Consider the following 13,218-nt stretch of genomic DNA (forward strand, 5'->3'; position numbering starts at 1 on the left):
ATGTATATATATATATATGAACAATTGATGAAATAGAGGCCATGAATTTAAAAGAGAGCAAGGGGTACATGGGTTGGGGGAGTAATGTAAAGGAGGAAAATGATGTATTTGTCCTCAATTTCAAATATAAAAATTATGGCATTGCTGTAGACTATTTAAGTTTCAACTATAAGAATTTGGAACTATTGTGCATACACATGAATTTGTTGTGGCTTAATCAACTGACACTTGAGATTTCACCTGAAATGAATTGTTACATCTGGCAAAGACATCAAAAACTAAAACACTAAATCCAAAAATCCAACAAGGTATATAATTTAAGGGGAAGGGTTTACTTTTCTTGCTACAAGCTCTTTCTTTTATAAAAGACATTTTATGTGGGACTGATAGAATTTCTAAACCTAAGAGCTCTTAGAGGTCAAATGTCGTTTGTTTTAAGTGAGACAAGTTGTGAAGATCTTTCAGCTACCAAACTTTGATGATATTCAATCAATCAATTCTGTGATAAAACTATCATTTCTGCATATGAGAACATTGTTTCCAATGAGCACATACAAATAGATGCCTCTTACCAAACAACAAACTTACTGTACCCTGCTTCATTCATGTAACAAAAAATATATGCAGCCCTTTATTGTGAAAGCATCTTAATGCAGACCCACCAACTAGCTTCCAAACATTCAAGGATTTTTAAAGCAGCCCCCCCCCCAACCTGTTTCTTTCAGGAAGTCTTGCTAAAAAGTAAGTCTTCAATCTCATCATATATTTATCTTCTTTTCAACTTTAAGAAGCTTTGTTTTATTACTTCAATGGCACTTGTCTTCCACAATATTGAGGTCATTTAAGATGTAGTAACTTCCAGTTTCTTGGCTTTGAATTACCACCACTATCTGTGCAATCTTTACAGTACTCATCCTTTTATGCAACATATCTGACTGATAGGCACACTGAACTTACTAACAAATCACAAACTATGCTTCAATTCCCCGTAACTTTACAAGGTTCTTATATTTAAAACAATACTTGTTACATATCTATGATTATTTGTTTCTACTAATATCTAGATTTACATAATTCAAAATGCTATCATAAAGTGCTTTTGTGAAGTCAAAATTTTATATATATTTAATCCCCCTGCCTAGCTATGTAAAACAGTCCTGTATGTAAAAATGTTCTTGTTGAATTGACTTGCAATGCTCTGGGGTTGTTCTCAAGGAGTATTGTAATTGCTCTCCAGTCAATTATCAAAAAGTTAAGTTGCTAACAGTTCTCAAAAATTTTCAACTAAAACAGGCCCCTAGCAACCAAGGACTCAAAGACAGCTTGAAAAAGGAATTAAAAATTCTATGCTGCAGCAGCTTTAGTTGGCTTCCATTGCTCAATAAAAGTACTCTCAGGCTGAGGCCTTTAGGATGATAAGAGAAGCAAGAGCAACTGGCCTGATCTACCATCGCCTGCTCTCACAGTTAACACAGGAGATACTCATTTGTTTATAATCAGTACAGGGCTTCACCCTATAGAGCCCCATCTTTCAAAGAAAAGTGCATTTAAAATTACATTTCCACCAGCAAATGGATGAGTGTACCCCTTTCTCCACATCCTCTCCAGCAAAGGCTATCATTGGTGTTTTTGATTTTAGCCATTCTGACAGGTGTAAGATGGTATCTTAAAGTTGTCTTGATTTGCATTTCCCTGATCGCTAAGGAAGTTGAGCATGACCTTAAGTGTCTTTTGGTCATTTGAACTTCTTCTGTTGAGAGATCTCTGTTCAGCTCAGTGCCCCATTTTATAATTGGGTTGATTAGCCTTTTACGGTCTAGTTTCTTGAGTTCTTTATATATTTTGGAGATCAGACCTTTGTCAGTTGCGGGGTTGGTGAAGATCTTCTCCCAGTCAGTGGGTTGCCTTTCTGTCTTAGCAACAGTGTCCTTTGCTTTACAGAAGCTTCTCAGTCTCAGGAGGTCCCATTTATTCAATGAGGCCCTTACTGTCTGTGCTGCTGGGGTTATACATAAGAAGTGGTCTCCTGTGACCATGTGTTGTAGAGTACTTCCCACTTCCTCTTCTATCAGGTTCAGTATGTTCGGACTAATATTGAGGTCTTTAATCCATTTGGACATGAGTTTTGTGCATGGTGACAGATATGGATCTATTTTCATTTTTCTACAGATTGACATCCAGTTTTGCCAGCACAATTTGTTGAAGATGCTCTCTTTTTTTCATTGTATACTTTTAGCTCCTTTATCGAAAATCAGGTGTTCATAGGTTTGTGGGTTAAAGTCAGGGTCTTCTATTCGATTCCATTGGTCGACTTCTCTGTTTTTATGCCAATACCAAGCTGTTTTCAATACTGTAGCTCTGTAATAGAGTTTGAAGTTGGACTTTTGTGCTATATGTACTTAGGTCTGTCACAAACTCCCCATCTGGGGTAAGTAGGCCTGTGTGTTGTGTCCGCAAGAAAAGCTTTGTCACAAACACACATCCTGTGTGTGAAGATCACATGACATTTTTTCCTTACTCATTTCTCTTCTACTACCATGTGGGTTCCAGGGATTAAACTCAGGTCCAGTGGCTTGGATGACAAACATCTTTGCATGCTGAGCCATCTCAAGGGCCCTGTTTTGCTTTCTGAGATGATATTTTTCGCCTGAAACTGATAGAGACCCTCTCACTGTGGACATGCTACAAGAAATTACAGGCATGGGTCCTCACACCCACTTTAAAACTCATACACTTCTAAAATACAATGCTAACATACTCAACAGAGGTGCTCCTGTTAAAATACTAGTCATCTTTCTCCCATAAAAGTCTCAATATTATATTAATACCCTGCTATCCTGGGATCTATTTGTGAGATTTATATAGATATATGTATATTATATGCATAATGTAATACATATATAAAATGTATATCATATATACATATCTATCAAACAATGAACAGTTATATAAAAATAAATTTATCATGAGTATTTTCTGTTATTAATCCTGAACAAATTATAAATCATCTTTATTCAAAGTAAGTTTTCACTGTGTTTGTCTTTTAAAAAGCAAGCTATGGGGGCTGGAGAGATGGTTCAACAGTTAGGAGCACTGGATGCTCTTCTAGAGGTCCTGAGTTCAATTGCCAGCAACCAACCACATGGTGGCTCACAAAGATCTGTAATGAGATCTGGTGCCCTCTTCTGACCTGCAGGTGTACATGCAGACGGAACACTGTATACATAATAAATACATCTTTGAAAAAAAAGAAACAGATTCGGGCAAATTAAATAAATAAATAAAACAAGCTATGGCTTGGTGACACATGAGTGTGAGCCCAGCTCTTTAGAAGCTGAAGCAGTAGAATTATTGAGTTCTAGGCCAGCCTAGGCTTAATAGTAAGACAAACAAAACTAATAATAACAAGTTTTTAAAAGTTATACTTTGAAAATTTGGTAATCTGCTTCCTTGCCATATATAAGCACAAGTGGATATAGACTTATTTTGAAATTCATGCAAAGACTGTATCCATGCCCAGGGGTCCTCACTAGAGGGGAGTTCCTGGGGTAGAGGAAATACAGCAGGAACCTCGCCCTGCCCATCGCGGCCCCTCAGAGAAACCAGTGGAGAGTGGGAAGCAGTAGTATAGGACCCTGGACAGTGCTGAGGCCTCCACCCTGGCATCCACCAGCAAAGCCTGTGACATTGCGCTGGGGCCGGGAAGATGGCGATAAGCGAGGCGCACGGGACTGGGTCTCAACCGGAGCGCACACCTTACCGTGAGCCCCCGACCCAGTTCATCTCTCTAGAGCTTCCCGTGCTGGGCCCTCGCAGCTCGCAAAGAGAACCACACAGCCAGATAGCCGCCTGGGCTTCTCCCGACAGCCTCTGCGTGAGGGCGCCTTCCTTCCGGTGTGGCACCAGGTCCCGCTCCATGCACTTCCGGCTAGGCGCCCATGGCCACCTGGCTTTGCGTCCGTTTCTGTGCTGGGCCAACAGCTCAGCCCGGTGTCTTGGAAAGTCGGCCCTCTGCCGATATCTGCATGAGTAGCTGACGTTGCCATTCCAACTTGTCGCACCGATCCCACATTCTTGGCCTGAATTTGCAGTACGGTCTTAATATTTAGAAAGCATTGTTGAGAAGAAACATCACGCTGTACGAGCTTAACTGTTGTGTGCATTTTCTGAACCCCGCAGAGTCTTAATGAGCTTCGATTAGCTGTCAAAGTCCTAAGACATTAAATTCCTTTCTGAGGAAACACGACAACAAAATCCCAAAACAAAAGTTGGATTTTTCTGCTCATTTCTGTGTGGTTTTATAGTCGTCACAAAACAGTTCCCTCATCGAGAAATTTCTTGTCCCGAATAAATGTACAAACTTTTATTTTTCAAATTGCCGTGACGTTTTATCCTGAAAGACTATCAAAATAGAAGTTGTGAAGAAATAGTACCTAGAATAAATATATCTTCTTTAATAGCATTAATCCTAATTTTTATAATAAAACCCACATATTATATGTAATTTAATCAAAAAGGTGAATTCCGCATTTCAAAAAATCATGGAATGCCTCTTGATTTTTAAGTAACCTTCATCTTCCTACTTATGTTTTAAAACTATTGACTAACTAAATGGGGAAACTTTTTTTTTTTATTTTCGAGACAGGGTTTCTCAGTAGGGTGTTTTTTTTTTTGTTTTGTTTTGTTTTGTTTTGTGTTTTTGTTTTTTTGTTTTGTTTTGTTTTGTTTTGTTTTTCCCGTTCCTGTCCTGGAACTAGGTTCCAGACGTGGTGGTGCAAGCCTTTAATCCCAGCACTCAGGAGACAGAGGCAGGCGGATCTTTATGAGTTCAAGGGGAAACTTTTTAGCTAATACATTATCTTGTTTTTTTTCTTTTTCTTGAAGATACACAAAAAGTCTGCTTTTTTGCTGAGGAAAGTGAAGGACTGAAAACCTAGATAATTATTTTTTTCTTCCTGAATGAAGTCCTTTTGTTTCTATACTAAAAGGGGTGCAATGGGAATGTGAACCAGGCTACAGATTAACACTGAGACACAGGCTTAAACAAGATATTGGCAGGGTTGCCTTCACAGAAAATGGTATCTCCCTAGGAACATGGGTACAGTTGAAATATTGACTTAAGATGTTAGGGTCAATGTTGTTTATGCCTTTAATAAGTAAGACTAGCATAACTGATACATAGAGTTTTAACACCACATCTAAGGGCCAAAATTTCAATTAAGTAATCATTTGGGTTTGAAGTCAATACAAGAAAACAATGTTGTACAAATAAAATACGATTTATTTTTGAGAAGAAAAAAAATCACTCAAACTTCTTAAAACTTTAATAATTTATCTTTTATTTCTAAAGATAGATTGCTGATTTATAATAGGAGCATAAACACACTGTGTCATATATTTCTCTCTCTATATAGTTCTCTTCATTAGAAAGATGTTTCATACTTTATGACACATTATATATATAAAACATGTTTCATGATTTATGAACAATGTATGTATATGTTTATGTGTATATATATAATTTCTAATTCTGTTCTTGATACTTGTGATCCATGAGAATATCACATTTTTTAAAGCCAAGTGATTTAATTACTGCATTTAGGAAAAGAATTTAATTTTTTTTATTTTATTTGTGTCAATGGGTGTCTTGCCTATACATATGTGTGTGTACCTCTTTCATGCCTAACTATCCTCAGGGGCCATAAGAAGGCATGGGGTCCCCTGGAACTGGAGTTACAGACAGTTGTGAGTCACCATGTCGGTGCTGGAAAACTGGGTCCTCTGCAAGAGGAGTAAATGGTCCTAACTGCTTATCTAGCCATCTCTCTAGCCTTCTGCATTTATAAATTTTAAAAATTAATGCAAATATTTTCTCAGTTATTTTCCCCCTTGAGAAAATGTTAATATTTCCCATGTGAAATTACATAAAATTTAGAAGCTTGAGTGGAAATTTAATAATGCTTACTATAATAACAAGTGGTTTTTTTCATTTCCATTTTCGCTTCTAATCTGGAATTCAACCAAAAATTAAATTTCTCATCACTTTAATTACTACCAATATAAAAAAATTAAAAGAAACCTCCTAGCAATTGTTGTGGAATACTAATTTAAGATGTGTTATATTCATTTATTCTGTGGAACGTTTGTTTAATGATGCAAAATTGTATTACATTCTTTTATGTTACATTTGTTTAACTCTGTGAAGCTGTGTAACTTTGCCTGTCTAAAATACCTGATTGGTCTAATAAAGAGCTGAATGACCCATAGCAAGGTAGGAGAAAGGATAGGTGGGGCTGACAGGCAGAGAGAAATCTGGAAAGAAAAGGTCAAGGAGCAAGAACAAGGTGAGAAAGAAAATAGGGGCCAACCACACAGTCAGCCACAGAGTAAAAGTGAAAGTAAGATACACAGAAGTAAGGGGGGGGGGGAAGAGGGGAATGGCCAGGGGCAAAAGGTGAGGGGTGATAATTTAAATTAAGCTAGAAACAAGCCAAGCCAAGGCCTGGCATTTATAAGTAGGAATAACACTACGTGTGTGTGTGTGTGTGTGTGTGTGTGTGTGTGTGTGTGTGTGTGTGTGTGTGTATTTGGGACCTGGATGGTGGGTCCCCCCAAAAGTGAAAGAGCAAAAAGTGAAAACAACCCATTACAAGTAATTTTAATGTTTTACTTAAAAAAGAACATGTAACCATACATTGTTTAACAATGGGAATAAATTTTGAGCATTCATTTTAGATGGTTTTATCATAGGTCAAACATAAAGAGAACTCGCACAAAACTAGTTAGAACAAATAAGTTATTTTGTATGCTGCCTTGAAGCAACTAAGAGATACAATTACATGAGAAATATGAAACTGTCACTGGCATAGTAGAGCACACTGTTTTATAATTAGCCCTTTTAAATAGTCAGGGTTAGGGCCGGGTGATGGTGGTGCATGCCTTTAATCCCAGCACTTGGGAGGCAGAGGCAGGCAGATCTCTGTGAGTTCGAGACCAGCCTGATCTATAGAGCTAGTTTCAGGACAGGCTCCAAAGCCACAGAGAAACCCTGTCTCAAAAAACCAATAAATAAATAAATAAATAAATAAATAGTCAGGGTTACCCTGCAAAATAGCAATTAAAATAGTATAGTAGATACATGAACCAGTAACAGTATCATAATAAGCCAGTATATGGGGTTTATGTTGCACTATGTTCAAGAGCACAGTAAGTCACTTTACCACATCATAGATTCAAATTCACAAGTAATCCTTTATGCTAGGACATTTATGGTTACAATGGTTGTAATAAGCAACAGGAAATTTTCATTTCTTCATTTTTCGCAGGATCACATAAATATGGTCCATTGTTGACTGGAATGTTTCGTGGAATGTATTCTATCTTGTTTCCTCTCTGTAGAATCCTTCCTTTGCCCTATCTGAAGCCTTGAGCCTAGTCTTTAATCTTAGGTCCCACCCTCTTCCATTTGGAGACAGGGCAGGGGGGAGGATAATAGTGAGATTTAAATTATCAACATCTGTGCTAAATTGGCTCATGCTCAAGTCAAATCACACACTGACCATTTTCATCATTCTAATAATAACTGACCTTCAACCTCCCTTGTATCACAATTTTATGCCAAATTTTTTATCTTGGATACCTAATTATTCTCACAAGTTTCTTACCTCTGGAATTCAAAGGTTGCCTCTGCTAGCCCATTATACCCCAAAATATTCATTATCTAGCCTGCTCTCTTAGGGTTTCTATTGCTGTGGAGAGACACCAGGACCACAGCAACTCTTATAAAGAAAAACGTTTAATTGAAATTGGATTATGGTTTCAGAGATTCAGTCCATTATCAACATGGTGGGAAGATTGTTGGCACATAGGCAGACATGGTGCTGGAGATGTAACTGAGAGTTCTACATCCAGATCCAAGGGAACAGGAAGAGAGAGGGGGCTGGGGCTGGCAAGAGAATTTGAAACCTCAAAGTTGACCCCAGTGACACACTTCCCCCAACATGGCCACACCTCCTAGCAATACCACTCTCTTGTGACCACGCATTCCAATGCATGAGTCTGTGGGGGCCATTCCTATTCAGACCACAGACCTACCTACTGCAGCTAGGTGCTGTAGTGTTTACATCTTTAGTGTACTTTCAACTTAGATTTCCTGCTTACTCACAAGACTGCTTCTCGTTTGCCAGTGATGAAAGCTACTTCCTCCAACTGCCAGCTGCCATGTAACCTAGGCATCCAGCCTGAATGAGCATCCTGCCATTACCCCCAGTTAGGTATATCCTGGGCCCCACCCTCTCCAATTACACTTAACCCATCTATGTTTAGCTACCAGGATATGTGACATATATGATTCAGTTTTATGTGTGTAAAACAGTCTTATTTCCCACACACCAATAATATGACCCGAAAAATAAAATATTTTTTTCAATAACCATGACAACTCAGGAATTTTCACATTTGGGCTCCCAGCAACCCCTCCCCCAGTGTTGTGACTCAACAATCTCAATGCCTTGAGCAAATCTCAAGCATTTGCCACAAAGCCTCACAGCAGCCCAGAAAGTCTTCCTTTTATTTTTAATTTTTTAAGTTAAAATATAGATAGATCCCCATCAAACATTTCCTCCTTCCAACCTCCTATGTTGCCCAACTGCCTCTCAAATTCATTGCTTCTTTTTCTTTAATTGTTATTGTTAAACTCACACACAACTTGCATAAATATATAAACACAACCTGCTGTGTCTGTTTAGTATTGCTTCTATGTATATGATTTATGATTTCACAGGTGAGCACTTAGTACTGGATAGCCAGTTAAGGAGTTCTTCCCTGGGGGAAGACTCTTTCTCCCTCTTTCAGCTCTCCTTAGTTGTCTGTTGTTCTTTGTGTAGGGGTAGGGTCCCACGTCCACATTAGCAAGTTTATTGGAGTTGTGTTTGCGCAGATCCTGTTTACGCAGATATACAGTTAAGGGATCTTGACTAAAGCATCCCTATTGTTTCTAGGAAACATACTCTTACAGCAGATGTTCTGATCCTCTGAGTTTTTGTTCTAACTCAACCTTGATGTTCCCTGAACCTAACGTGCAGGAGATGTGCTATAGTTGTATTCATTGGCTGCCCAGCAGGTCTTAATAGCAAGACCGAGAACACTGCTAATATGACCAAATATCAATGCTGAGGTCATCTGTTTCTCACCCATATATTAGTAAATCTGTTGAGTTGAATGTAAACAAGTGATCTTTGTATAACAATTCTTAGAATTAATATATGTATATCAAAGAGGTTAAAAAATACTGTTTAAAGAACCTTCTTATAAATGTGAGGGCAATTCTTTGGTTCATGACTAACTGAACAATGAAGATCACTCAACACTGGGACACATATTCTATCACTGAGGGTCGCATAAAAAAATTCTTAGTTTAAGGATCATGCAACTGTTACAGGAGGGTACTTGTTCTTCCTGGCCACCCAGCTAGCTTAAACCTGAAATAATCACACAGAAACCAAATTATTTAAATCACTGCTTGGCTTATTAGCTCTAGCTTCTTATTGGCTAACTCTTGCATATTAATTTAACCCATCTCCATTAATATGTGTATTGCCATATGACAGTGGCTTACCAGCAAAGTTTTGGTGTGTCTGACTCTGGCGGTGGCTCGATGGTGTCTCCCTGACTCCGCCCTTCTTTCTCCAAGCATACAGCCTAGCATTTCAGCCTAGTTCTGTTCTTCCCGGCCATAGGCTCAAAGCAGTTCTTCATTCATTAACTAAAGAAAGCAACACAGAGACAGAAGGACCTCCCACACCATACAACATGTAGAAGGTTTAAATTGACAGTTCTAACTTGCCATGTTGTGTTCTGACTTAAACACACACTTCAAGATAAGTAGAAGTTCATGTCATTTGTTGGAAAGACAGAAGAAAAGAGTAGAAAAATAATCAGTCTTGCAAAACCACATTTTCTTTGCCATTAAAAACAACCTTCACATTTTTAAATATAAAAAGTTTTGCTTGACTATTGACTATTTCACTAGGATTGTGAATAATTTCTAAATAGACTTGATTTTTAGCAAATAGCAAAAAAAATTCATAGGAAGAAGTGAGTAGTTTGCCTCTAAATCTAAAGAAAAACTTGGAAAAAAATTTGTAGAAATGCATCTGCCTTTTCCATCATCTAATTCCAGTTCAATTCCCAGATGATTAAATTCTTTTATTTTTAAAATAATCTTTTCTCATTTTACATACCAATCCCAATTCTCACTGCCTCTCTCCCCTCTGCCCGCTCTCCCCACCTTCTCCCTATCCACCCCTATCCACTCCTCAGAGAAAGTAAGACATCCCATAGACAGTCAACAAAGTCTGGCACATCTCTTTGAGGCAGGACCAAGGTACTTCACCCCTAGTATCCCTCAAAAGAGAATGGGCTCCAAAAAGCCAGTTCAAGATCCTGGCCCCACTGCTAGAGGCACCACAGACTGCCTAACCCACACAACTGTCACCCACATTCAGAGGACCTAGTGTGATCCTATGCGGGTTCACCTGCTGCCAGTCGGAAGTCAATGAGCTCGCACTAACTCAGGTCGGCTGTTTCTGTGGGTGTCCCCATCATGGTCTTGACTCCTTTGTTCATATTATGCCTCCTCCCTCTTAGGGCCACCTTACCTCCAAATAAAAACACAAGGAAATTTTTAAGTCGGTTTGTAAACATATGTGTCGAGTCAACATTGCTAAACATGACAATTACGGAGCGAGAAGATTTTTATTATCAAGACAAGTTAATGCAGGGGAGAGTGGGGGGAAGGGGTTCTGAGTGTAACTTTTCTGCAATGCACAGCTTGCCTCCAGTTTATTTAAGAGGGACACCCTCAGTCACACTCTAATAGGTTCTGGAAATATCTGAGAAAAACGGAAACAAGGGAACGCGGCGAGGTGGGGGCGGGGCGGACAGAGACACAGCTTCAGAACAAAACATTCTCAAGAATATCTGCCTTTGCTACTTTGTTTTGGGCTCTAGCGCTTATCACTGTCTTGTCTGACTCCCTTCCCTGGGCCCGTTCCGTTAACCTTCTTGTGACACCACCCTCCTCTCTCTGGGTTCTTTCTCTCTCGGTTCATTAAAGCTCCAGCAAATCTTCCTATCCGCCTGCCCCTCCTCTTGTGGAAGGAAATCTTAGGGACGGGAAGTATATTCTGAAACTTCTGAGGGTTTCTAAGTGACGCTGAGCATGCTCAGTAGCTCAAAGGCAAGGTTTCTTCTCCAGCAGCCGACCTGGTTCGACCTCTCCAGAAATAGACATTTAACTCTCTGAACCCCTGTTTAAAGGATAGAATTCGTTTGGGCTCTCTCTTCATTTTTAAGGTTCAAAGAGAAGAGGCGAGGATTCCAGGGTCTCACCGCCATCGCAGCCAATGAGGAGCCCGGGGGAGGAGCCTGGCCAGCTCTGGCTGGTGAGGGACTCGCCCCCAGTAGATGCGGTGGAGTTTGAGCTTTGCTGCATCCGTCACTGAAGAACAAAATAAGAGTAAAGGAGAGAGGCTGCAGAGCATGGGAGGCGGTGGGGTTTTCTGAGACGTTTGCTGGGCTTTCCGCGGAGCATGAGCCTTTAAAACGAATTCTTTTTATAGAAACTCATTTGTGTAGCTGGGAAAATGATACATATGCTAAACGCAGCAGCCTATCGGGTGAAATGGACCAGATCCGGCGCTGCTAAGAGGGCTGCCTGCCTGGTGGCTGCGGCATATGCTCTGAAAACCCTCTATCCCATCATTGGCAAGCGTTTAAAGCAGTCTGGCCACAGGAAGGAAGAAGCAGCAGCTTATCCGCCTGCAGAGAACAGAGAAATACTGCATTGCACAGAGATCGGCTGTAAAAAGCCTGCGCCGGGACTGAATGCAGATTTTTTCAAACAGCTACTAGAACTTCGGAAAATCCTCTTTCCGAAACTTGTGACCACTGAAACGGGGTGGCTCTGCCTCCATTCGGTGGCTCTAATCTCAAGAACATTTCTTTCTATCTATGTGGCCGGTCTGGATGGAAAAATCGTGAAAAGCATCGTGGAAAAGAAGCCTCGGAGTTTCGTCATCAAGTTGATCAAGTGGCTTATGATTGCCATTCCTGCCACCTTTGTCAACAGCGCTATCAGGTACCTGGAGTGCAAACTGGCTTTGGCCTTCAGAACTCGCTTAGTAGACCATGCCTACGAAACCTATTTTGCAAATCAGACTTACTATAAGGTGATAAATATGGACGGGAGGCTGGCCAACCCTGACCAGTCCCTTACTGAAGACATTATGATGTTCTCACAATCTGTCGCTCACTTGTATTCCAACCTTACCAAGCCTATTTTAGATGTAATCATAACTTCCTATACTCTCATCCGGACTGCTACGTCCAGAGGAGCGAGCCCAATAGGGCCCACGCTGTTAGCCGGACTTGTGGTCTACGCCACGGCTAAAGTGCTGAAGGCTTGCTCTCCTAAATTTGGCACACTAGTGGCTGAGGAAGCTCATAGGAAAGGCTATCTGCGGTACGTTCACTCCAGAATCATAGCTAACGTGGAAGAAATTGCCTTCTACAGAGGACATAAGGTAAGACAGACATTAAAGCAATGGGAGAAACGTGAGACTGGCCAAGCAGCCACGGCAGGGCTAGATACCATCTGTTATCCTATTGACAGGCCCACTTTCTGAACATTACAGAGCACTCTGTTAGCTAAACTTGTTCTAAAATAGAATATATTGCAGTAGCTTTTTAAGTCACCTACTGTTGAAGATTAAAGAGTCCAAACTTTTATGAAGTTTCTGGAGATTAAAATTTCAGTCCTCTTTAAAAGTGTCTGCATAGCCTCAGTTACTCAAATACAGCCGAACTGACCTCAAAGGCATTTCCTTATAATTCAGTACTAAGTTGGTAAGTGGCTCTGTACATATGAAGAAAATGCATATTTGGGAACAAAGAGTAAACCACTTTGGATTGAGGTGGAGGTGCGAGGGTTCTGTTCTTTGTTGTTCTTTTGTGTTCAAGATGGGGAGAGGGCTTTCAAAGAGAGAACAGTTTGGGCAGTTTTGCAAGACTGATGAATGAGAAAGAGCCCTGAAACTTAAGAAATGCAGACGGGTGTCTAATGAAATCGCATGTCCCTCACTTTTAGTTCATGTCGAGCATGTGCTTTTGACAGATATAATTAAATTTTGTCTAGTAGAGAAGTGAACACTAAGATTA

The 13,218-nt window shown here is 40.0% G+C and overlaps 2 protein-coding genes across 2 annotated transcripts in view; one reads left to right on the top strand and one right to left on the bottom strand.

Moving 5' to 3' along the window:
- Redic1 (regulator of DNA class I crossover intermediates 1) overlaps nt 1–11,494 on the bottom strand; it is a 56,358-nt gene extending 44,864 nt beyond the window's left edge. The window contains exons 1-2 of the mRNA XM_050131387.1: nt 11,392–11,494; nt 3,761–4,097 (exon numbers count right to left, since the gene is read on the bottom strand). Of these exons, the coding sequence (XP_049987344.1) occupies nt 3,761–4,097; nt 11,392–11,494 (440 nt within the window). The remainder of the gene's footprint in view (nt 1–3,760; nt 4,098–11,391) is intronic.
- Nucleotides 11,109–13,218, top strand: part of Abcd2 (ATP binding cassette subfamily D member 2) — a 37,817-nt gene continuing 35,707 nt past the window's right edge. The window contains exon 1 of the mRNA XM_050130919.1: nt 11,109–12,584. Within this exon, the coding sequence (XP_049986876.1) occupies nt 11,646–12,584 (939 nt within the window). The 5' untranslated portion in view covers nt 11,109–11,645. The remainder of the gene's footprint in view (nt 12,585–13,218) is intronic.

Source organism: Alexandromys fortis, unplaced genomic scaffold, assembly GCF_014885135.2.
Source record: "Alexandromys fortis isolate MF-2015 unplaced genomic scaffold, M_Fortis_MF-2015_v1.1 scaffold_28, whole genome shotgun sequence".
In the NCBI taxonomy this organism is placed as follows: Eukaryota; Metazoa; Chordata; class Mammalia; order Rodentia; family Cricetidae; genus Alexandromys; species Alexandromys fortis.